Source organism: Triturus cristatus, chromosome 8, assembly GCF_964204655.1.
Source record: "Triturus cristatus chromosome 8, aTriCri1.1, whole genome shotgun sequence".
Lineage (NCBI taxonomy): Eukaryota > Metazoa > Chordata > Amphibia > Caudata > Salamandridae > Triturus > Triturus cristatus.
Genome location: NC_140591.1, coordinates 1,626,954,441 through 1,626,980,314, shown reverse-complemented (window position 1 = coordinate 1,626,980,314; position 25,874 = coordinate 1,626,954,441). Strand labels below are relative to the sequence as shown.

General features: G+C 45.8%; 1 protein-coding gene across 1 annotated transcript in view; it reads right to left on the bottom strand.

Moving 5' to 3' along the window:
- Window positions 1–25,874, bottom strand: part of LOC146808456 (transient receptor potential cation channel subfamily M member 2-like) — a 694,250-nt gene that overhangs the window by 451,998 nt on the left and 216,378 nt on the right. The window contains exons 5-6 of the mRNA XM_085623563.1: window positions 22,267–22,447; window positions 1,401–1,462 (exon numbers count right to left, since the gene is read on the bottom strand). Of these exons, the coding sequence (XP_085479689.1) occupies window positions 1,401–1,462; window positions 22,267–22,447 (243 nt within the window). The remainder of the gene's footprint in view (window positions 1–1,400; window positions 1,463–22,266; window positions 22,448–25,874) is intronic.

Sequence of the window (25,874 nt, the reverse complement as noted above, 5' to 3'; positions counted from 1 at the left end):
GACAGCAAACAGTTGGAGAGGAAATGGCGTGCCAGCAAGGACACCTCAGACAGGGCAGCCCTCAAGGCCTACCTCACCCTCTATCACCATCTGATGAGGCAAACAAAGAAGACAACACTTGCCGCATGCATCGAAACCAGCACCAACAATACAAAGGAACTTTTCATCATCGTTAAGGAATTCTCCAACCCTCCTGGCAGTGAAAACAACATCATACCTTCACAGGAGCTGTGCGACAACCACACCCACTTCTTCCACAACAAGATCGCAACCATATACAGAAACTTCGAACTCCAACCCACACCTACGGACTTCCTCGACAGATATGCCACTACCACAACTGACACGAACCACACACTGACCACCTGGAACATCCTCTCCAACCAGGACACCACCTCTACCATGAAATCCGTCCACTCGGGAGCGCCCAGAGACCCATGCCCACACCGCATCCTCACCCTCGGAAACCAAAGAATTGGCTAGGAACTTATCACCTTACTCAACACCTCTATCACCAATGCAACATTTCCCGACGCCTGGAAACACGCCAAAGTCAGACCACTACTCAAAAAACCCTCAGCCAACCCTACACAAGCTCTTTCTATCCCTTATGTTTTTTTCATATTCATAAAAAACCTTGTCTTAAGTACAAATTCCTACAGTGCAGCACCACACGACGTGCACCTCCGTGTGAGTAGCAGTGTTCGCTTACAGTGGCGTAGCCCGAGTGTCGTGGGCACTAGTGCAAGTAAGAAAATGGACCCTGAGACTCCTAATTTCTTTGGAAAATGCACACATATTCAGGGTTCAAGGGGCCCCTCAGGCCTATGGGCCCAGTGCAACTACACTGCTTGACCAATGATCAGGGTCAGACTGGGACAGAAAATAGGCCTGAGCAGCAAAATAATATTGGCTCTCATCTGTGAAATAAATAGCTAAAAATGTGGTTCATGGTTACAAATAGGGGCAGTTTTGAACTTGTAAACACACGCTGTATAAGTGTTTTGCCAGGTATGGAAGACTGCACGGCATTGCGCTCACTCCAGGTAATGTTTGTTTTAATATCAGGGAAATCAACAGTAAAAACTGGTGCAGCAGACCATAAAACAAGCCCACAAACAGCCAAAAAAAGAGCCCACAAATTGACCCATCGAGCACTGCCTGACTGCTCTATATGCCAGTCCGACCCTGCCAATGATTCAATCACCCATTCTCTTACGACATCATTACAATAACTACAATACATCAATTTCAAACATTTAAACACAATAATATAATAGTCAAATAAACATAAGCACATTTCAGCTAGACCTATTGGCTTTGTCAATGCTTGTTTAAAATCTTTTCTCTGTTCCCTTCATATGCTCTACCTCTTCCCCTCTACCTTATACAGTACTTACATCCAGAGTGCCTTTCCCTCCTTCCAACGCCACACACACAACTGGAATCCTGATGTGGGAATCTAAAAAAAGAGACATAAAATCAGAAGCACAACCTTCAACAGATTAAAGAGTGAAATACATGGAGGAAAGAGGCAATAACAGTAACATAAAGAGTACAATAGCATTAAAGAGAGGAGGCAAAATATGGTTCTAAAACAGAGATGTCAGAAAATCTAACATACATCAGGAAGATAGTACAGAGCCAGCTCTCCTTTCTGCACATTTCCAAACTTCTGAAATATAATGCAAAGGATATGCTTTACCTCTATATAGATATGCTCCATGTTAGACCTGTCAACCATAGAACATGCTCAGTACTTTCTTTACAGAGTTGTGCCAACACCTTGTTGACAGCAAGTTAACTGACCTCACGGAGCTTACAAAGGAGGCTGATCTCTGGGTCAGCACCAGAGTGTCCAAAGGACATCTGGGAGGATTCTCAAAAGGGTGGTCAGGGTTCCTACCAGACGAAAGAGGGGGGAGAGGCCCCCAAAATAGTAATACAAGTATGGGCATGGGAAGGGGGATGCCAAGTGGCCCAAGACGGTAAAAACCTCCACTGGTAGGCAGACCCAAGTGTTGGGCAGTGTAGCACATGGGGAGGAGATTTCCCCAGATAGTCTGGAGAGCAGAGCAGAGGTTACCCTAGTGTCCCTGGGTGATAACGGGATGGTGCCCAAAGCCCACATGCCTTCCAATACTTCCAAGCACAGGCAGTGGGTCACAATCAATGGGCAGAGGGTGGAGACACTCAGGAACATAGAAGCCAGTATAACTCATGTACATTGTTATCTGGTGTCCTCAGAGCAGGAAATCCCCCACACCAACCTGTTGGATTGATTCCTCATGAAGTTCAAACCAGATATTGAGCCTGCTGAAGCTTTTGAAGTGGCATCCACATACTCTAATTCGGGTTACTATCCAGGAAACTACCACCTTTTTGATTCCTCATCAGATTTAGTCACGAGGAGCACAATCTAAATGAGACACCGCCATGTCCAGGTCCGGATGAAATCCCAATACTGAGTGCGGGGTTGGAAACGTGTCGACCCTAGCATCTGGGACAAGATACTTTCAAGTGCCCAAGGAGAAAGCCTATAAATATATTTTTCCTCCTGTAACTAACACTTAAAATTATAGGTCCCAGAGCTACACACACAAGCAGGAGATACCTCACAGTTATTGTCTGTACACTTCAGACAGTCTCCGCCCCAGTGTGATTGTTCATTTTTTGGACCGGTGTTTTATGTTCAGTTGATTATTGTCAACCCATTATTATTTCACATGTATTGATGTATCATTCATGGATGTCTAATGTTTGTATTAATGTGATTATTTGTTCAAAACATGTTCTAAATTTGGTTTGTTCTTTTTGACGATATGTCACAAAAGTATTTAAACATTCTTCTAAAAAAAGTTATAAAGAAAAGTGTAATAAATCACACGAGCTTGTGGATAAACAACACTGGCCCGTTTTTCATGTAATAGGTGAATGATTGGTGCTACTAGATACTCTTTTGGTATTCCAATACTTTCAAGCACAGGCAGTGGGTCACCATCAATGGGCAGAGGGTGGAGACACTGAGTAAATTGTTATCTGGTGTCTTCAGAGCAGGAAATCCCCAACACATTCCACCAGGTTGTAGTGGCAGACAACCGGGAGAGCAGTACCCAGTGGCTCTTGCTCCCTTTGAGTGGAGGGTGGGGGTTTCAGGTTCTCTAAATGCAGCTATGAGACCTGCCATGCCTGTAGAAAAATAGGTAATGATCTGGATCTGAAAAGAAGGGGAGCTCAGGTCACACTTTGAGATGTTAGGGTTGCCTGAGTGGGTGTCCCTGACCTTACGGACCATGACAACCCAAGAGAAAAGTCAAGAAGGCCTGGAGCCTTGGAAATGGTCCAGGCAGCTGCCACGTAGAGTGGGGGCATGGGAAACCAACCCCTGAAGCTCCAGCAGTCCAGGAGGAAGGGGTGACTAAGGAAAACACCCTAGACCCTACCAGGGAAGATGTTGCCGCCCTGTGAGGCCTACCTGAGCTTGCTGGATGGCAATTTGAGGGTAGGCCTACCAGGGAGGAGATCTATAGAGCACAGAAGGAGTGCCCAGCTCTGGAGGGCTTGAGGTGGCAAACTTAGACTCAGGCAGCTGGTGACACATCAGTATAGCACCTGATTTATTGGGAGAATGACCTCCTTTATAGCGAGCCTAAGGTTCCTGAGCCTGTGGCAACTCTTGTGTTGGTAGTCCCCCAGTGCCACAGAGCCTACCTACTGGGACTGGCTCATGACATACTCCTGGCAGGACATCTGGGGCAGGACAAAACCTTTGCCAGGCTTGTCACCCACTTTTATTGGCCCCGGATAAAGACAACCTCACATGCATTTTGCCGGTCATGTGCCACCTGCCAGACCAATGGGAAAACAGGGAAAAAGCTCAAGGCTCCTCTGGTTCACTTACCTTTCATTGGCACCCCCTTTGAAAGGGCCCCTGGGCCCAAAACAGCCCCTGGACCCAAAACTGCCTTAGACAACAGGTTTATCCTGGTTTTGGTGGGCCATGAAACTAGAAATCCAGAGATCTGAGATCTGTAACTGCACCTGCTGGGACTAGGGCCCTGATGGGTATTTTTCTGTGAGTGGGGTTCCCCAAGGAAGGAAATTGTGTCGAAAAGGGGCACCAGCTTCATGTCTGCATACATGAGGTGAGTGTGGGGTATCCTGTATGTTTTCCACACCCTAACAACCTCAGACAAAAGGGCTTGTTGAGAGTTTCAACAAGACCCTCAAGGACATGATGTTGGGCCTGCCTGAGCCCATGAAATGGGATGTCCTCTTACTGTGCCTAATGTTTGCCTACTGGAGGTGCCACAGATGGGAGATGAGTTAAGCCCCTTTAAGCTCCTCTATGGCTATCCTGTTAAGGGATTTCTCAGTGTCAAAAAGGTGGGGTGGGAGCTGGCTCCAAAGAAACGCACCCAGGATGTAGTTCGCTACATGCTGGGGCCCAGAAAACAGATCCAATGCTTCAAGAAAAGTACTCTGAGAACCTAGAAACCAGCCAAGAAGTAATTTAACTCTGTTATGACCAGAAGGCACTCTAGAAGAGTTTCAGCCTAGGCAAAGAGTGTGGTTAATGGAACTAGTGGAGCTCAGGTCCCTCCAAGACTGTTGTTCAGGGCCTTCTGAGGTGAAGGAGATAGAGGAATAGCCCACCTACTTGGTGGACCTCAAGACCTCAAGGAACCTCTTACGGGTATGTCATGTAAATCGCCTTAAGCCACACTATGCGAGATCTGAAGTAATTCTGCTCCTTATGACAGATGAAAGGGGAGGAAGAGGAGAATGAACCTCTCCCCAACCTCCTATCCTCCAAGAAGCGAGATGTGCCAGTGGAGGGTGTCAACCTCTCCCAGACCCAGAGTAGCAGAGGTTAGAGCAGTTTACCTCTCTGTTCACTCTCCCACCTAGGCTTGCACACGTGTGACATTGATACTGGAGACAATATGGTTGTGAAAAATAAAATGTACAAGGTATCAAACAAGGTGTGGGCTAGCATTAAGGAGGAAGTCTCCAGAATGCTTTAATTGGGGTGATTGAGCTCTGCAGTTGTCCCTGGTCAAACCCTGTAGTGCTGGTACCCTAAGCCACCCCACCGTTCAACACCACAGAACTCAGACTCTGTATGGACTATAGGGGGCTCAACACCGTCACCATAACTGATGCTCACCCCATCCCCCAAGCTGATGAGCTCATCGACAGGCTGGGAGCTGCCAAGTTCTGAGTACTTTTGATCTTACTGGCAGATTACCATCACTGAGGGGGCAGAAGAGAGGTCTGCATGCTCTACCCTAGAGGGCCAATTCCAGTTTAAAGTGAGGCCCTCTGAGTTGAAGAATGCCCCTGCCACCTTCCAGAGGTTGGCAACGGGGTCCTGGCTGGGATGGAGGCCTTCATTGCAGCCTACCTGAATGACATAGCTGTCTTGGTGTTTGGACAAAATATCAGAAAAAATATTGTGATACAAAAATATTGTGTCAAGAATATCAGGACATCAAAAATATCATGGACAGAATATTGAAGGTAAATATATTGTTGTAAAAAATATCGCTGTAGAAAATATTGTTGTGCTTAATATTGTTTGTAAGTGTTAATCTGTATGCAATGTACTGTTGTGTGTTTGACAGTATATGTTTATTATTTTTTTAATTTGTATTTTAGCAAGATAATTTTTTACTTATGAAATTGTTAAAATGTATATTTTTTGTTGTATAAATGTGTATAATTATTTGTCCCCAAAAAATTTTAGTAGCAGGATATTGGGTTTTTAGGGGATAAGAGTGGGGAAATAGTATGTTTTAAATTTAAATTTTAACGTAATAATTTTAAAGATGTGCAAATGAATAACTAGAAATTTGCAAATGTATTCCATTATATTAATATTTGTAATATATTTTAATTTGATGATAATTAAGATATATATATATATTAATAGTATTAAATATATTTTTAAATAAGAAAACATTAATATGATAAAATATTAAACATATTTAAACAGTTAATAAAGTAGAATATTTACAAATATGTTTACGTTTATGTTAAATATTTAACATTCTACAAAACATGTTTATTGTTTTCAAAATTAAATAAGGATTAAATAAGGATTTTAAGTTAAATGTTTTCTAAGTTTTTAAAAATATAAAGTGTATTTAAATATTTTGTAAATTCATGAATGAATGTAAATATTGTATTATGAATTTATTTTTGTTTTATTGTTTAAAGTTTATGAATGGTAGTAAGTATTTTCAATAATACATTATTGATTATGTATGTAATCTTTTTATTTTGTAATATGTTATGTAAAATGTTTTATTTTGAAGTGGATATTGTAAATATTACCTCTTTAGCATCCAACACTTTCTTTAAATAGGTTTAGATTGGAGTGGGAATAGTAAATGTCAACCTTTTAGTGTCCAACACCTTCCCCCAGTATGGTTAGATTCGAGTGGGAATAGGAAATGTCACCCAATTAGTGTCCATCACCATCCCCCAATATGGTTAGATTGGAGTGGAATAGTAAATGTCACCCCTTTAGTGTACAACACCTTCCCCAAAGTGGTTTAGTTTGGAGAAGAAACAGTAAATGTTACCCCTTTTGTGTCCAACACCTTCCCCAAATTGGTTTAGATTGGATTGGTAATGGTAAATGTCACCCCTTTGAGGAATTTGGGGAAGTCTCCAACGCCTTTCCCAAATTGGTTCAGATTGGTTTGGGAATAGTTAATGTTACATCTTTGGTGTCTAACACCTTCCCCCAATATGATTACATTGGAATTGCAATAGTAAATGTCACCCCTCTTTAGTGTCCAAGACCTTTCCCCAATATGGTTAGATAGGAGTGGAGATACTAAATATCACCCCTTTAGTGTCCAACACCTTACCTCAATGTGGTTAGATTGAAGTGAAAATAGTACATGTAACCCTTTAGTGTTTTAAAACTTTCACCCAATATATTAGGATTGGAGTAGAAAAGGTAAATGTCACCCCTTTAGTGTCTAAGGCCTTCTCCAAACGGGTTTACATTAGATTGGGAATAGTAAATATTTCCCCATTTTTTAAATGATTTATGTTGGAGTGTGATAATTTAATTAAATAATTTTATTCAAAAATGATTTCTCAAACTTTTATTTGTCTGTAGAAGATAGCCTAAGTATTATTTTAGTATTATTGCTGGTGATAAGTAATATAAAAAAATAGTTATATGTTTGTAACCAATAATATTATGATTTGCATTTTTTTGTATAATAAGGATGCCATACATTTTTATATTTTTATTTATGTTTCTATTTGTATTTATTGTACATTTTTTTAAATTTCTTTTTATTAAACAAATACTTAGTACACATTGCACTTTAGTTACAATCCAAATTTCAACAGGGCATCTTGACAACGCAAAGCAATACACCGTATACCAATCCCGTACATGTCTATTTCCCACCCAATCTCCCTTCCTAGAATTATCTTCCACATTGGCTAATTCCATCCCCCCCGTGCTCAGCTATTACTATATTTTTCCCACATGTTCCAGACCTTTTCCCATTTTGGGGGGCATTCCCTACTCTCATAGACAACTCTTTCTGCCTGCTGACACCAATCCAGGTCCCGCTTCCATGCACTCACTGTTGGTGGTTCTGCCACCCCCACGCTCTCGCTATGTTCCTTTTTGCCACACTAGAGTCCAACGCCAGCCAGATTTGTACATATTTAGGCCATACTGTCTCTCACGTCACACTCAGCAAATAGCATCGCGCCGGAACCTGTGCATCAACCACTGTTGCCATCACTCGGGATACTCCCCCCCAGTAATAGTTTAACATTTTTATTCATATATACTTCAAGTACTAATAATAAAATATATAAAGTTAAGTAAATAAAATATTGTTTCATTATTTTTTAATAATAAAAAACAGGTAATTCATATTTATATACATTTGTTTGATATACATTTCCAACTCGTATTTTTAATTGCCTAACACTTTTCTAACATTTCTTAAGTTTTGTTTTTATATACACATTGTCAATATTATTTTAACATATGTTGTATTAGCATATATTAAATAAGTGTATATATTTTTTATATTAATATATTAATTTATACTTTACATTTTGGCATAATTTTTATAAAATTGTTTGATATGCTTTACATGTTTAATAAAAAAAATTAACATGTATTCAACGTTTTTACAATATTTGGCATTCATTTCTATAGGGAGATAGATAGTTTTTTTAGTTTCATTTAGCAGACATTTTTTTTTGTCTGCTGCCTTCTATTTTGTAATCTATTTGTGTTATTTGTAGTCTATTTTCCTAGAATCAGGTTGTGGTAAAGTGCTGCTGTTCGTCGAAACAGGTAATTCCGTTTTTTAAGGATTGTTAAGGGTTTTCAGGGTGTGGGAGATTTAGGAGAGAGGTCTAAAAGTTAGTTATAGTGTTGTTTGTGTTTTTTTTGTATATTTTGAAGTATCACTGTAAAGGATTACGATTTTGGCAGTGTGGCCCTGGGTCCGTCCCACCAAAGCCGTGGTCAGACCACCTGCAAGGTGAGTTTGCTCCTGTCTGGCAGGCTTTCTTTTTAACGTTCCCACGGCTGTGCCCTGAAAATGGGCACTGCAATGGGAATGCCAAAAACAGTTCCTACAAGGCATGGACTGAAAACTCCGTGACGTGCAGGAACTGGTGTGCATCCACACGGGGAGGCACATGTTGTGCCCCCCCTGTGTGCATCCACAGGTCGTGAGGCACCAGGGGGCCCTGTAGGGCCCTTTTTGCTTCCTCCCTGCCACGGTTTTCATGGCAGTGGAACCACCATGAAAACCGTGGCAGAGAGGAAACTTTTAATATGCTCGGCGGTACATATATAAACAATACCCTTGCGGGAAAAGAGTGCAGCATAAATTATGCAAAAAAGAAGCAGACAACTCTAAGTAGTTCCCAAGTTTAGGTGGAGAGTAGATAGATAGATAGATAGATAGATAGATAGATAGATAGATAGATAGATAGATAGATAGATAGATAGATAGATAGATAGATAGATAGATAGATAGATAGATAGATAGATAGATAGATAGATAGATAGATATGATAGATAGATAATTACCTACTGGCCATTGCCAGGAGGTAGTTTTAGTTAGGACCTACTTACCACAAAAAAATTATTTTTTGTTTTGCTAATAACTTCGACACAGTTTGAAGAATCTTCAGGAAATGTTAAATACATATATATATATATATATATATATGTTGTATAATTCGTCACCAGCTTCCACGTCGCTCAGGAACAAACGAAAACAGACCCAGGTATCAGTGCAAGAATTTTATTTAATTTTTCACCCAGCACTGCCGCCATTACGCGTTTCGGCCACCCAGAGGCCTTGATCACATGACGTATGAGGAAAAAAGCCACATTTTTAAAGTGCCAGTGCATAATCATGTGATGAATACCAAATGAAGCACCATAGACATAGAAAAACATTCTCAATATTCAATCATTGTCGGTGCATTTTTAAGCATTGAATTTAAATATCATCATTATTAAATAATCATAATGGAATTTTTTTTTTAAATTATTATTTTTTGTGCCTGACTATGGCAAAAAATATAATGAACAACATTAAGTAATATTGTAAATACGAGGCAACGACGTTACTCGGTTGTTAAAAGAAATACATATAAATATACAAAAAATAAATATAAGTATATATATAAATATTATTGTCGGTGTCAAAAAAGGTTTTTGATAAAAGAATAAGACCCCAGTGGGTGTATTCTAAAATTTCATTTCCTAAAATATTATTCAAATTTAAAATCTAAAGAGAATAATAAATAATTCAAAAACCTTGTTTACATAACTCACTGCCTTCTTACAATGCTCTTAAACACACTTGAGAATGTATATGTTAAATCATCAATAACAATGGTAAAATACCAAAGACAACCTCTATATGAAGTCATATATAAAGTGCTGATGCTTTTGACCGGTAGGCCTTCGTAGATTATAATTGAGCTATTTCTAGGGAAAAGGTGCTTGTGCAAATTTAAATTGCTGCCCAATGTTGCAATAATCATAAAAAACAGAATTCATTAAAATGAGGAGGCCAAAAATGACACTACTTAATACCGTCTGTCATTTTTCTTCTTAAATGTTATCAGTAACAGTTCCCAGCATCAATTTCATAAACAAGTATAGAAATCATCATTAGCGTTCAGACCGTTTGGTTACTTGGTATCTAATTCAAGAATATATCGGGTTTCAAGTTTGCGTAACATGGATTCACGATTGCCACCTCTTCTGAGTGGCAATACACAGTCTATCACAAAATATTTCAAATGTTCAATTGCATTGCCATGACTCTCTTTGAAATGTCTGGTGACTGGCTATGCAGGATCGCTGTTGGAAATCGCTCTGATGTGCTGGAGTATCCTCTTGTGAACCTGCAGCTTGGTACTACCCACATTTTGCAGGCCACAGGGACACTCCAGCACATAGACAGCGAACTCCGTTTTGCACGTTAGCAATTTTGTGATACACCTCTCATTCATATGAAAGGGAGTCCTGTATGATGGTGTGCTAACACCATGTTTGCATGCTTTGCAGTTTGTACAACGAATGAAACCCTTTCTAGAATTCAACCATGTTTTGGTTAATATTATCTCTGGGCTGCTTTTAACCAAGTCACTCGACATGGATCGTGCTTTCCTAAATGTGATATTGGGGGCCAATGTGGTTTGCTCTCCAATAACAGGGTCATTGCGAATGAGATTCCAATTATGTCTGATGATTTTTCGGATTGTGCGATGTTGTCGATTGTAAGTCAATAGCAATCTGGTTGGTTCTATAGATTGATTGACAAGGGTAGTTGAGGCAACCTGAGTATTTTTTAGGACATCCGTCCTAGAAATTTGATTGGCTCTTATGGTTGCCCGATCAATATCTTTTGCTGCATAACCCCTGGCTAGAAATCTTTTTCTGCTTTCATTCTGCGCCATCAGACATTCCTCGTGCTGGCTACAGATACGTCTGATGCGCAACATTTCCCCATAGGGAATGCTGCGAATCAGGTGGCCTGGGTGATGACTGGAAGCGTGAAGTATTGAATTCCCAGCAGTGGGTTTTCTGTGAAGCCTAGTTTGTAATTGACCTTCACAGATATAGGATAGGATAGGATAGCCACTTGTAAAGCGCGAACAAATGCCGAAGCGTCTTGGCGCTGGTGAGTAGAGAGAGGACACCTCCATGATTAACACCGGGACACATCGAAAAGCCGTGTTTTTAACAGTTTTCTGAAAACTTGATGACTGTCTGTTAGTTTCAGAGAGGCAGGAAGTTTGTTCCAGAGACTGGCGGCATGAAAAGAGAACGCTCTGCCGCCCCATCTGGCTATCCTGACACGATTTAGCCTAAGGAGGGATTGAGAGGAGGACCTAAGTGCCCGACCTGGAGAGTAGGGAACAAAAAGATTCCGAACCTCCTTTGCTCCCCCCCCCAAACACAGCCTTGTGTACTAAGCATAGAGCCTTAAAATCTATGCGTTGCTGGACTGGGAGCCAATGAAGTGCCTTGATTCCCTCAGCGATAGAATGGGCTCTGGGAACATCTAGCAAAAGTCTAGCTGCCGCATTCTGCAAGACCTGCAGTCTCCTCATCAAGGTCTTGTTGATTCCTAATAGCAATGCATTACAGTAATCCATTCTGGACAGCACTAAAGCTACCACCACATTCCTGCGAAGGTCCAGTTTAATAAAAGGGAAAATCTTCCGCAGTGTCCTCTACATCAAGGAATGTAATGATTTCCTTGCTCATGTTTGCTGTAAATTTCAAATTGAGGGTATTGACATTAATCCGATCTACAAAATTCATGGTCTGCACTGCAGTTCCTTTCCAAATTATAAAAAGGTCATCAATGAATCGGTACCAACAAACTACATGAGTATCCTGCGTCTCAGAGAAAGTCGATCTGAGGACCTGCTCCTCCCACAGTCCCATATGCAAACAAGCATAACTGGGAGAGAAGCAAGCCCCCATCACAACACCTCTGACCTGCTGATATACTTGATTTTGAAACATAAAGAAATTATTATGCAAACAGGTATGGATCATAGTTACCAGCATTATGTTATGATTGCTCATGTGAATGGATTTAGTGCCAAGGTAATATTCCACTGCCTTTATACCATCTAGATGATGAATACTGGTATAAAGGCTAGTGACATCAAGGGTGATCAATAGATATCCCGGGTCCCATTTGATGTCTTTGATTTTGTTCAGGAAATCACTGGTATCTCGGATATATGATGGGAGCTGTTTGACATGCTCCTGTAGAAAATAATTTACATATCTAGAAGTATTCTCAGTGATACTATTCCTAGCAGAGATAATGGGTCTGCCTGGAGGTCTTTCTAAACTCTTGTGCACTTTGGGGATAAGGTACATGGCCGCTATAACCGGATGATCATTTTTAAAAAATTTAAGTTCGTCAATACTTATAAGACCCGCACTTCTCCAAGCAGTCAATTTTAAATAGAAATCATACCACATTTGTTTAACTTTACCAATATCACTTCTCCTATAGCAGCTATGATCATTCAGCTGACTAAATGCTTCTTCCAGATACAATTCTCTAGTCCATAGAACAATGTTGCCCCCCTTGTCTGCCTGGCGTACAATGATATTGCCATTAGATTGAAGCTTTTTAATAAATTGGGAATAACACTTGTTCTGTTGTGTGTATCTGCGCCTAGAGTAACCAATGGATTTATACAATCGTTTCAATTCAATTGTAATCAATTCAGAAAATGTATCAATATTATCATGAAGCTAATAGGAGTAAAAGTTGATTTTGCCTTAAATTGTGTGCTGCCAGTCATATTCAATGTAATTCGTTCTTTGTTGATATCACTGTTACTTTCTTCTGCCAGGTCATACAGGCTTTGTAACGCTCCCAGATCATTGCCACTCAAATCAGATGTTGCTTGTGAAATCGTCTTTGGTTGCCTGTCTCGTTGATATTTGTTGAGTGCATGATATTTTGCATAGTTTCATTTTTCGAGTGAATTTGTAAATATCGATCCGCGTCTGGGCATAATTAAAGTCGCTGGCTGCACTGTAAGTTAAACCTAGTGATAAAATCTCTATTTCTGTTGTACTAATGGTGTTGATGTGAGGTTAATGACTGTTTGGGGATCGTTCGGCCCTTTGCTAGAATCCTCAATTTGCGGTTCCATCGTTTGTTCTTCTTGTATGCCATTGTTTTGTTGTTTTGCTTGCCGCCATTTGTTACTGAGTCGTATACATATTATTGTTTGCTTACCTAAAATCATCATAGCCAATAGTAGCATGAACAACATACAAATTGTTTTCATATCCAATGCCTTCAAAACATTGAGATTTATCAATAATGCAGGTGCAGGCAAACTGCTACAGTGGGTGACAAAAACAAACTGCTCCGGTGCAGCATATGAAATAGCAGCAGACTTTTGTCAACAGGAGTTAGACGCAGGAGCCTATTGTTCCCTTTAGAAACTAACACATGGTTTGGCTCAAGTTACTTAAAATCATAACAACATAGACAACATTAGAAATTCATTACCCAAACTACAATACACTTTAGAATAAACAATAGCGCAGATGCAGACAAACTGCTCCAGTAGATTTAAAAAAAAAAAGATGCAGAGTGTAATATTAAAAACAGTAGCAAACGTTTGTCAGTCGGACATAGGTTCAGGGGCCTATAAATCCCTTTAGAAGCTAAAGCATAGTTAGGCTCAAGTTACCTAAAACCATGACATCATGGACAACATAAAAAATTTATAACAGAAAATCTTCAATACATATTACATTAATAATCAATAGCGCAAATGCAGGCAAACTACTCCAGGTGATGTTAAAAATAAAGTGCAGAGTGCAATATATGAGATAGCAGCAGACGGGAACTGGATGTCTACTGGATGCCGCAGCCCCAAATTCATCAAATGCCTTCTTCCTAGGTACACCCCCTCCCGCAACCTCCATTCCGCCAACCTCCAACTCCTGGCCTCCCCGCCTTTTAAGCTTCAACGCCAGGGCGGACGCAGGTTTGCAACTCTGGCTCCTAGACTATGGAATTCCCTCCTGTTGGAAATCCGTTCCTGCAACAACCTCCCAAGCTTTAGGAAAATGCTTAAAACATGGCTATTTACACAGGCCCACGTGTAACTCCTGCTTGGTCCCGGCACATGTTAGAGCTAGCGCCATGAAACCTCCCGTTGAACGTGCGCTCTACAAGAAATTATTAACATAACATATCTTGTAGATGTCCTGCAGGGGCAGACGCAGGGGCTTGTTGGTGGGACAGGTAGGCGGGATGATTGAGTCTAGGGCTTCGAGCAGGGCGACCCCACTGGCGGATCCCTCCTTTCGGTCAACCTTCCAGCCCTTAAACCAGGTCATGTTGGTGCTGGGCTCGAGCATGTTGTCCCCATGCCAGCCGGAGATTGGCACAAATGCCACTGTGGCTGGGTTGTAACCTCTGCACATCCAGACCTGAGAGCAGCGCAGCCCGATCCGGGAGACACCAGCACAGTACTCTGCCGCAATGGGAAAGGAAAAGATCCACATTAACATCGTGGTTATCGACCATGTGGACTCCGGCAAGTCCACCACCACCGGCCACCTCATCTACAAGTGTGGGGGCATCGATAAGAGAACCATCAAAAAGTTACATGTCGGGGGGAGGAGCCTAGCGCGCAACCAAGATGGCCGCGTAGGTGCGAGGCTCCCGAGGACCTCCGCGACCTCCTGAATTAATCCTGGCGATATCCTGTCCTTGTTGAGGGGACTGTGTTGGGGAACCGGAGCTGAGGCGCCACCCGTTTTTTGGGCTCGAATCGGACCCCGGACGCCGGTGGGAGCATCGATCGAAGGTTGTGGCCTTCTCCTCGCCGGCCCCCCGGATTGGAGTAGTGGGGCGATCCGGGGACAAAGTGAATAACAGCGGCGAACGGGGCTGGGCGACTGGCGTACCCCGCACTTTCACTTTCGCTTTTGCGCCCTCCTAGCTCTCAAGCGGGGTCGGACTGCGGAGCGGGGTGTGGTGGTGTGGCCTTGTCCAGGAGCCCGGCTGACCCGCCGGCGGTGGGTTGACCCGCGGTTCGGTGATCGCCCCTGCCCCCCCCCTGGCACCCGTGACTTGGTATAGCGGCCCGTGTGGGGTGCTTGGCACGACGGTGGAAGAGCCAGCATGTCCACCAAACAAGATGGCGACCGGGCGAAGGTGAAGACGACCCGCCGTGGCACGGCGCACCAGGCCAACAGTATGGACCGCTACACGCTCCAGAAGGGTTCTCCGGAGACATCGCGTGTATCCCCGGTGGGCCCGACGGAGGCATCCGCTCATCCGGTGGATCTGACCCTCCGGGACGTCATGGGCGCCATCGCAGAGATGAAGGCCTCGGTGGACCAGCGTTTCGATACCTTAGCGCAAAAAATAGGCTCGGTCCTGGTGGATGTGAGCCTTGTGAGGGCAGACTTGTCCAAAACAAACGACCGAGTCGACTCCCTGGCCCACACCACAACGAGCCTCACGACAGACGTGGTGGCCCTCCAGAAGGAGGTGCGCCGGCTTGGCCAGGCGAGCGCCCTGATGGACCGGCGACTAGAGGACTCCGAGGGTCGGGCCCGGAGGAATAATGTCCGTATTGTGGGGGTGCCGGAGTGACGAGAGGCGGAGGCGGCGGATCTTTTCGTGGAAGAGTTGATCCTGACCCATCTCCAGCCCCGGGGGCTGAGTAAGCTTTTTGCGGTGGAGCGTGCTCACCGGGTCCCCGGGGGCAGACCTAAGACTGGTGCCCCGCCGCGGCCTCTCATTGCCCGGATTTTTAATTTCCGGGACAGAGATGCTATCCTCCAGACCTCCAGACAACAGGGACCGGTCAAGCTTGACAACATGGAGGTACATTTCTACCCAGACTTTACCCCGGCGGTCCAGAAGCAGCGGCAGAGCTTTCTTGGTGTTAAACGTCGCCTAAGGGACCTGAACCTCAAGTACTCAATGCTCTTTCCAGCTAAGCTGAGGGTAGAGGTGGCTGGTCGCACGCACTTCTTCGACCGGCCCGAGGCGGTTGGGGACTGGCTGGACACTCTGCCTGGAGATCGGGGCCGGGGGGGCGGGGGGGGGCGCGGCTGGCGAGGAGGGCCCGCCGGAGCAGAATTGAGGGGTGACTGCATAGGCCGTGCTCTGGACGTTGTTCCTTCACCATTTATTGATTGCGTATTTTCCCCTCCTATGGAGGTCGTGCGGGGTCTGTTGGGGGCTTCCCTCCTCCTCTGGGGGACTAGTTAGTATTTTAGCTATGGGGCGACAGGCACACTGCACTTTGGGGGGGCTGTCTGGGCTCATGCAGGGGTGCAGGGAGGGGGGAGTTTTGTTGGGACCGGGGGGTGGGGGGGGTGTGTTGTTTGTTAGCACCGCAGGGCAAACCCGCTACTATGTTGTTGTTTTTAGGATGCTCGATGGGGGACGACCGATTGTTTCGACGTATGATGGGGGGTAGGGATTTGGCTGTGTTGTCATGGAATGTTAACGGCCTGGGGGATAGGATTAAGCGTGGTGTGGTCCTGCAGTACTTAAAACGTATTTCACCAGATGTTGTCTTCCTGCAGGAGACGCACCTTATAGGTAACTCCTTTCATGCAATGAACCGGCGGGGATATCGTTTGGCGGCCCATTCTGGCTTCACCTCGGGCTCGCGGGGGGTGGGTATTATGATCAAGAACTCGCTCCCGTTGGAGATTGATGAGGTGCGCCATGATGAGAGGGGACGTTACACGGTTCTGGTGGGAAGAATGGAGGGTAGAGTGTTTATCTTTATATCAGTGTACGTCCCGCCTGGGTTACAAGCCACCACATTTGCGGACCTGGGGCGCCTCCTTCTGGACCTTCCGAGTGGCCTGCTGGTGGTTGGAGGGGATTTTAATGCGGTAGCCTCTGGGTCTATGGATCGCCATCCCCCTAGGGACCTCCCCCGGGCACAGGCGTGGCTGCCCGGCCTTCTGGACACGCTGGGCCTGGTGGATTGCTGGCGATTAAAGCATCCTGCATTGCGACAGTACACCTTCCACTCGGGTGCCCATGGTAGCCTCTCGCGGCTTGATTACATCCTTGTCCCGGCGGCCCACGCAGGGAGGGTGGGGGAGGTGCGCCATCTGGCGCGGGGTATCTCAGACCACTCCCCATTGTTGTTGCATCTCGATGTCTTCCCGAGGAGGAATGGCAGGGTGGCCCCAATCAATGCATGGTATTTGCGCGACCCCACCATTCGTGCTGATTTGATCAAATCCCTACAGCGATATTTCGATGAGAATGTGGGGTCGGTCTCTTCGGCCATCTCCCTGTGGGAGGCTTTCAAGGTAGTCCTTAGAGGGGAGGCCCTCTCCTTTATCTCCCATGCCCGGCGGCGCGAGCGGGAGGAGGTGACCCGGGTAGAGGCCGAGATTGCAGAACTGGAGGGTGACCTGGGAAGCGGGGTAACAGACGACAAGTTGCATGTTCTACACCTAAAGCAGGCGGCCTATCGGGCCCTCGTCACGGAGGCGGCCAGGGGCCTCGGTAGAGAGCAGCAGGGGCGATTGTATGATGTGGGTGATAAGGCTGGCAAATTGATTGCGTGGTTGGATAAGAGGGAGAGAGCGAGCCGTGTGGTGCCTTTGATTGAGAGTGTTGATGGTGCGTGTGTCACTGAGCCGGAAGCCATTGTCTCCTGCTTCGCGGATTATTTCCGCGAAGTTTACTCCCCGGTTTCTCCCTGCTCGGAGGCAGACTCCCATGCCTTGCTTCGGGACATCGCACTGCCCTCCCTCACGGTGGAGGACAGGGATTCGCTGGACGCCCCTCCCACCTCGGACGAAATTGCCTTGGCTATTCGCTCGGTTGCATCCGGCAAGGCCATGGGCCCCAATGGTATTCCCATCGAGCTCTACAAGCTACGCCCGGATGTGTTGGCGCCCCACCTGCGCGCGATGTTCCTGGCGGCCCACTCGCGGGGTTCCCTCCCGCCGGACCAGCGTCTAGCCACAATTGTGGTGATCCACAAGGAGGGGAAGCCCCGTGAACGGGTCACATCCTATAGGCCGATTTCGCTTTTGAACGCGGAGCCCAAAATCCTCGCCAAGGTGTTGGCCAACAGGTTGGTTGGCGTGGTGGGCGATTTGGTCCACCAAGACCAATCTGGCTTTATACCGCACCGCAACACGGTGCTCAATCTGCGGCGCTTGCACGGGGTGCTCGCGCGTGTCCCATTTGTGCGGGAGCCGGCCATCTTGGCGTCCTTGGACGCCACCATGGCGTTTGATACGCTGGAATGGCCATACATCTGGGCGATGCTGGCAAAATTCGGGTTTGGCCCGGGTTTCATTAGCTGGGTCAAATTGCTATATTCGGGCCCATTGGCGCAGGTGGTAGTGAATGGGCGAGTCTCGGCCCCATTCGCGCTGGGGAGGGGTACGCGACAGGGCTGCCCCCTGTCGCCTCTCCTGTTTGCTCTGGCCCTGGAGCCCCTGGCGGAGTGGCTGCGGTGGCACCCGTCTATCCGTGGTCTCCGCTGGACCCCCGAGCATGAGGACCGTGTGTCCCTCTATGCTGACGATATCCTTCTGTACCTCGCCTCCCCGCGTAAATCACTGATCGTCCTGGTTGATGTTTTGCGTTCATTCGGTCGCAACTCAGGCCTGGTCATCAACTGGGCGAAATCCTGTGTATATGTGCTTTCCGGGGAGGCTCCGGCCCTACCACGGGACTGTCCGATCCAGATTGCCTCCCAAGGTTTTCAGTACCTGGGTATCTATATCACTCTTGACCCGGAGGCCCGCTACGAGCGGAATTTGTTGCCCCCCCTCCGGCGTTTGAGGGAGGACGTGGTGCGCTGGCGGCGTCTGCCGCTCTCGCCGCTCGGCCGAGCGGCCTTGTTTAAAATGATGTCCCTGCCACGCTTCCTCTACGCCCTCCAGAATACTATGGACTTGGTCCCGGCACGCTATTTCCGTGAGGTAGAGGGCCTCCAGCGGCGCCTGTTCTGGGACGGGAGGCCGCGCATTGCTCTGGCTAAATTGACGCTCCCGTGGTACGATGGGGGGGTCGCCCTCCCTGACATTAAACGGTATTACTGGGCCTCCCAACTAGCTGCAATTAATCATGGCCTTTACGGGCCCGCCTTGAACCCGGCATTCGAGATGGATAAGATGCTCCTGCCCGGTGGCGATTACAATCGAGCGCTCTACGCTGGCGCGCCCGACTCCCGTTTGACGGGACCGACGCGTGTCATGGTGCGTGTCTGGCACGCGGCTAATGCAGCTATGGGGTGGAAGGACCGTTTGACCCGGGCGTCACCGCTGTATGCGTCTGAGAGGTTGGGCTCCCTGTGGACGTCGAAGGGCTTCGAGAAGTGGGACACGATCGGAATCAGCACGGTGGGAGATCTCTGGACGAGGGGGGGATTCAAAACTTTTGAGACGCTGCAGGCGGAGTTCCAGCTGCAGGGCAGTGAGTACTTTCGGTACCTACAGGTCCGCCATGCGCTGGGCTCCGTCTTCCCGGATGTCGCATCCATTCCGGAGTCTTCCCCCCTGGAGGACAGAGTCCTAGATGGCCATGTCCCGGACAGCACGATCTCCCTCATATACAAAAAACTGATCAACGATAGATCGTGCCTGCTGACTAGTCTCCGCGAGGCTTGGGTTGCCGACGGGCTGGAGCTGGACGATGAGGATTGGATTTCCGCGGTGGCCTCTCCGAAAGAGGTGGCCATCCCGGCTCGCCTTCGTTTCGTCCAGCTCAAGATCCTTCACCGGGTTTACGTGACGGGGCCAAGGCTTCTGCGTATGGGTTTTGCTGGTGACGGAATGTGTAAGCGTGGCTGTGGTGCGTTGGCGACTTTCATGCATATACTGTGGGAGTGCCCGAAGGTGGAGCGCTTCTGGCGTGGTGTGCATGAGGTCCTGCGTGTGGTGACGCGTGTTGCGCTGCTGCCTGAAGCGAGGAGATGCTTGCTGAATGTATGGGAACCGAATGACTATTCGGTCCCGCAGACGCGGTGGGTGACTCTGGGTTACATGATAGCCAAGCGCGACATTGCTCAATTGTGGGGATCCCAGAGGCCCCCTGCGGTGTCGGCCTGGAAAGAGCATATGGATTGGTGTATGTTTCATGAAAAGGTGGTGTATGTGGCGAGAGGTAAGCCTGGGGCGTGGGTGAACATCTGGGGCCCCTGGAACGCCTACCGCGGGGGTATTTGTGAGCCACCACTGCTACCGGCTGCCTCGCCTGCTCCGTCTCCCTAGACGGCCCCCCTCCCTCAGCCGCGGGCGCGCGGTCCCCCAGTCCCTGATCTATTCCCATTCCCCTCTCCAGAGTTCTGCTGCTGGTTTGGATCCCCCACTTATGGAGCACGTGCTGTTATTTTGGATCGCGGGTTGCCTTGCGGGTGTGGTTTTTTGGTGTTGTTTTGTTTCAAGAAAAGGGAACCGTACTGTGGGCTTGGAGCTGTGTGGCCTGCACCATTGATTACTCCTGTTTCACTGCTCTACACTGCCTAGAGACTTTTACTGTATGTGTGCAATATGTTTTTGTCATTCTAGCGGCCGGCCGGATGGTTGTAGGCCCATACCTGTAACTTTTACGAACTGCAATAAACGGTTTCAAAAAAAAAAAAAAAAAAAAAAAAAAAAGTTACATGTCCTGTTAGTGAAAAGTTTTTTCACTACTGCAATGTCTACCTCTCCCATAGGATACCATTAGGATACATTATAAAATGTAATAACCGATAACTTTTGATTGGTAACAGGTAGAAATGTCATGTTTGATCGCTAAGGAATTGTAATTTAAAATCCTCTTTAATGGTAAAGTCTGATTTTAATTCACAGTTCCAAAATGCAACTTTTAGAAAGTCGCCATTTTGTCCTAACCATTTGGTGCCTGCAGGAGGAATCCTTGCGGTTGACCCTAACTTTCGACTTTGACCTGATCTTGCGCGACCAGATACCAGACCTTTTTTATTTTTGGTGCTATTCTTCACTTTAAACTTAAAACATTCATAACTCCGGTTCTACTGATTGGATTCTTTTCATTTTGGCATCATATACTTTTGTGGCTGTTGCTTGACAAAGGCTCACAACCCCCTTAACCATCCCAGTTTTGCACACTTCTTCAAAGGTTTTGTTTCAAATTGGCTCTTGATTCTCATCTCTGAAAGTAATAATAAAAGTGATGTTAATATGATGTTCCATAATGTAGATATATGTTTCAAGCCACGTTGGTGGTCAAATCAATGTGATTGGTCACAGAGTAGACTCGATATGGGTTTAACATAGTTCTGAAAAGGGCCTATGGACCACATTTTCTGAAGAACATTTGTTAATGCTATGAGTTTGTATGTGCTCTGCCTGGGAATGTCCCTTTGACCTAGTAATTTTCTAAAAATTTGTGTCTTCCAGCACTCAAAAATGTTCAATGCATGAATACATTTAATGAGTTTCATTATTATGTCCTTAAGGTTTTTATCCATACAGGAACACAAGACTAAACTTTGCCAATGCATTCCACATGGGCAATATGTCTGCTGAGTGGTCTTGAACCTGTGCTATATGTAGCTACAATCAGATGTACCCTGGTGTACAGGTCAGAAGTCTGAGGATTTCTCCCATCCGTCGGTGTCCTGTCGTCTGTTTGCCAATCTGTGTTCTAACAGGAAACAGACAAAAAGTGTCTATAACATTCTAGATGTTCACCTAATGAGATCTAATGCACATGTTTACCTGCTCCTTCTGGAAATGGGTCAAAACATAGCTTTTAATCCAGTTGTTGTCTAGCCTTTTCATCTTATTCTCCAGCTTCTCTGAACATCACACAATTTTGCTGCTCTGAGGACACTGGTTGCATGGATTACCCATTGGGCTTCCATTGTGAATTTGATTTAGAAGACCATCACATGGACACTGAGCACAAGTGGTGTAATAAATGGAAGTTAAGGATCACTTATCGCTATTTCAGTATAAAATTAGGCAAGTCGAATGTTAGTAGATGCAAACAGATGAAGAATGCCCCAGTACCAATATCTTATACTTAAACCATTATTGCAGTTGAAGATATGATATCAACAATTAAAAAACAGAACAGGCAACACAAAGAAAGCATTCACAGTTGGACCAAAAGGCATGAAGAAAAGAAACAGATAATGTGTGTTTGCATGTTGAACATAATTTATGATATGTACAATTTCAAATGACAGCAGCGGTCTTACCTCCTTTTGTCACAGTTTGGGCTGAGATGTACTTCTCCATTTGTGTACGTAGTGGGATCTCTACACCATATTTCCCTTCGCTTCCGTCATCCACCAGAATGAAGTGTGAGTGGTTAGTATCCAGGCAGCACAATCTTCCCTGGTTCATTTCATCCAATATGTACTCAGCTGGTTGGTTCCCCTAAAAATAACAAGGAGCAAAGTTTTAAAGTCCTACATGGCCTAGTCCTAGTGGCAGAAGGTCAGACTAGTCCCAGTGAAAATGACAGAGTCCGGAGTCTTCCCAGAGACTATTCCCAATCACTGTGTGGGCCATATGTTGTGTTACTGCCTTTCTCATGTCAGTCCACTGAGAAAGGACTTAGTGAACACACACAAACATGCAAAGAATTACCTGGAGAGAAAATGTAAAAGCAATTGATGGCACTTGCTAAAAACAGAATGACTGAAAAGTTCTAACTTAGTTTTCTTTGTTGCTTTATTTCCAAAATTCAGTTCGGTCCCATATACATGGAGAAAAGAAAGGGTTGTCAGAACAGCTTTTACCCACCAGGTCATAGGTAGTTTATTTGACAAGTGAAATATCACACTCCAGTTTGTGACTTAAAGATTTTTGGTAAAAAGATTATTGTTGGGACTGAAAAGTCCTTTGCATGGTAATGGACATGCACCCCTGCCCTGAGTGCCCCAACGGAACTGTTATCAGGATCCCTGGTGCTGCTTTTTACTGTCATAAGCAAACATGGATCATGCGTGTGCGGCATGATATGGGCCTGTCTCATGGATTGTGGTCTTGTTGGACCAGAATGGGCACCCAAAGCACTACTGTCATAGTAGAGAAAGGCTACTGCCTTTACCAGGAGTTAAGTAGTACAAGTGTGGTAGTGGCAGCACACCGTGTAATGATCAGTAGGAGCGGACAGGGCCTTTTTAACCTGTGTCACTGGAGTGAGCCCTATAGGCTCACTCATTCAAAGTTCTGCTGCTGTTTGCTTAACTCACCCTTGTGCGTACATTAGTTTGGTGTGGAGTGCTGCACAGGAGAGGCGTACCTGCGCTGAGTGTATGTGTGCCTCAGAAGGGTACAATATGGAGATAGTGCAGACCTGTGCAGCGCATGCATGCTGAAAGTAAGTGCTGGGTGTATGTGTGCATTTGAGTGGTACAATACATGAAGAATGCAGTGCTGTGCGGTGAATACATGGTAAATGCATATACTAGGTGTATGTGTGCATGTGAATGGTACAGTACATGGCAAACTATGGGTTCCATTTTAGGAGAACCTGGCCTGCACGGTGAAACATGAGGAAAGGAGGTAGAGGAATCCCCCCATGCCAGAGTTGTGTGTTGCTGCATTCCTGTGAGCTGGGTGGGACATACTGGAGAAAGGAGAGCCAGGATTCCTCCGTACACTCCAGCGGGGGCTCTTTGATTCAGAGAGAAGTCACCAGGAAGAGGCCTGGGCACAGCTCCTGAAGGGAATGGAGCTGATAAGAGAATGATAAAGAGTAGGTCTAGGGTCCTGGGCTAACCTTTTAATGCACATATCACTGTGGCTGGTGTGAACTCTAGTCACTTCCATGGCCTGTGCTGTGGGGATCTCAGCTTTGGAGTCACTCCTGCAGTGACAGACTGCTTTCAAGAGGAAGAGAGGGAAGAGGAGTGCGCACTTCAAATGCAAGCAGACTCACAACATAAACCTCAAAGACCCAGACTTAATCACATTTGATGTCTGGAAATAGACTATAAAAATGGGAGCTCGAGACCACAAAACATTGTCAACTGTCAAGCAGCTAGTCGGGCTGTGCAAGGAGAAGGAGCTCTGCAAGACCTTTACCTGTGCCCATGGGGTCCAAGTCCTGCTAATCTCCCTGCTGGGCAAGGAGACATCACCCAGGGAATCCAAGATCACCTACCCAGGACCCTGAAGCATGAGCGCCTGCCTGCTTGCAAATGCAAAAACAACAGTTGATGAACAGAATGCAGAACAATGTCATACATTCACCCCAGTACAGAGATCTGGGCCTAAATCCATCGTTTATTTTCTCACCATGCCATTCCAGTTTGAACCCAAACCCAGCCACATGTAAATCAGTCTTGACCCTGTGCCTCATGGGAACAGTCCAGCCCGAATTGCCAAGCCAGGTCCTCCCTGGACTGGAACAAGCATCCTAGGACCGGTTTCGGGGTTTCACCCCTCTTCACCCAGGATAGCTTGATGCCAGTGGCATGGAGAGCACGGAACTCACTCAGCTTGTGAGGAAGAGGAGAGCAGTGAAGAGCGCGAGGTCCAGTGGAGAATCCCCATATGCCAGGAGAGGCAACCAGGGACAGATTGCCATGTAGATTGGGCCGTAGTCCTTGCGCAGTGAAAAGCGGGCGACCTTGAATGCCACGAGGGACCACAGAGCAGGCATCAGCTGCACCAGTCTGGTTGATGCTTGTGTGCAGTAGAGGTATGGTGACCGTGTATGCCATAGAGGGTCACCAAAACAAGCAAGAAGTGCAACCTGACAAGAAGTATCGCCAAAGGAGTGAGGCCATCATAGGACCTCATGGGCACCTACACCAGGATATAGGACGAGCATCAGGAACTTCTCACCACCTTCTCTCTACCGAGGGATGGACCAAAAGATTTACCCTGGCAGTAGGAGCCGCGAGGCGCCTCCCGTCATTGCGTATGTGAGGAAACTTGGGGATCGCCAAATACAGTCCTCCTAGTAAGATCAAAACACAGTTCTGAGAGAATTTATACTGAACCCCCGGTACCTATAAACAAGGAGCAGGCAATCCCCCAAAAAGTGCGTATTACATTCAAGTACTACCAGCAATTTTAAAGTAAAGAACACAACACAATAAAATTCTAAAACCAGTTTAGAAAAGTACATAAAAATGCAAAAGACAACAAGATAATTGAAATAAGTTATAAGAAACCAGCAAGCACTTTTAAAGTGCTTTTTAAGTTCTGGTCCCAAATCAGGGCGAAACCAGTCTTGGCTTGCTTGTATTCCAGTACAGGGAGGACTTGGCCTGGACGTTCAGGCTGGACTATTTCCATTGGAACAGGTTCAAGATGGATTTGCTTATGGCTTAGTCCAAACCTGAGGTGGCACTGTGTGCAAAAGAACAATGGGCCAGAATGCTACCCAGAGTGATTGCCAGTGGTTAGACTAATTGCAAGCATTCCTCCCATGACCTTTTGTGAATTTGATGTATCACCCCATAAAAGAGAGCCGGTGTGCCCCACCTGCAACCACTGGCTCAAATTAAACACTTTGCCAAAGTCTCTGACCAGGGCAAACCTGGATTTAATTTTGTAGCTGCCGAGGTCTCTTCGAAGGGCAGATAGTTTTGTCACCTTGCCCCAGTACTAGGTTTTACCTTCGGATGTAGTCACTTTTCTGGAAGTCAAAATTCTCCTGTGGGGCAAGGCTGGAACCTGTAGCAAAGCAAGGACAAAACATTGTGGGTATCTTTGCCATAAGGTCCCATTGAACTAATTTTCAGTGTGGCAAAAAGGTCTGATGAGGGTGAACCTGATTTACCTGCTCACCTAGGGTGCGACCTTCCTGGGCAAGCCTCAGTGTCTTGTCCCCATCTTACAGATG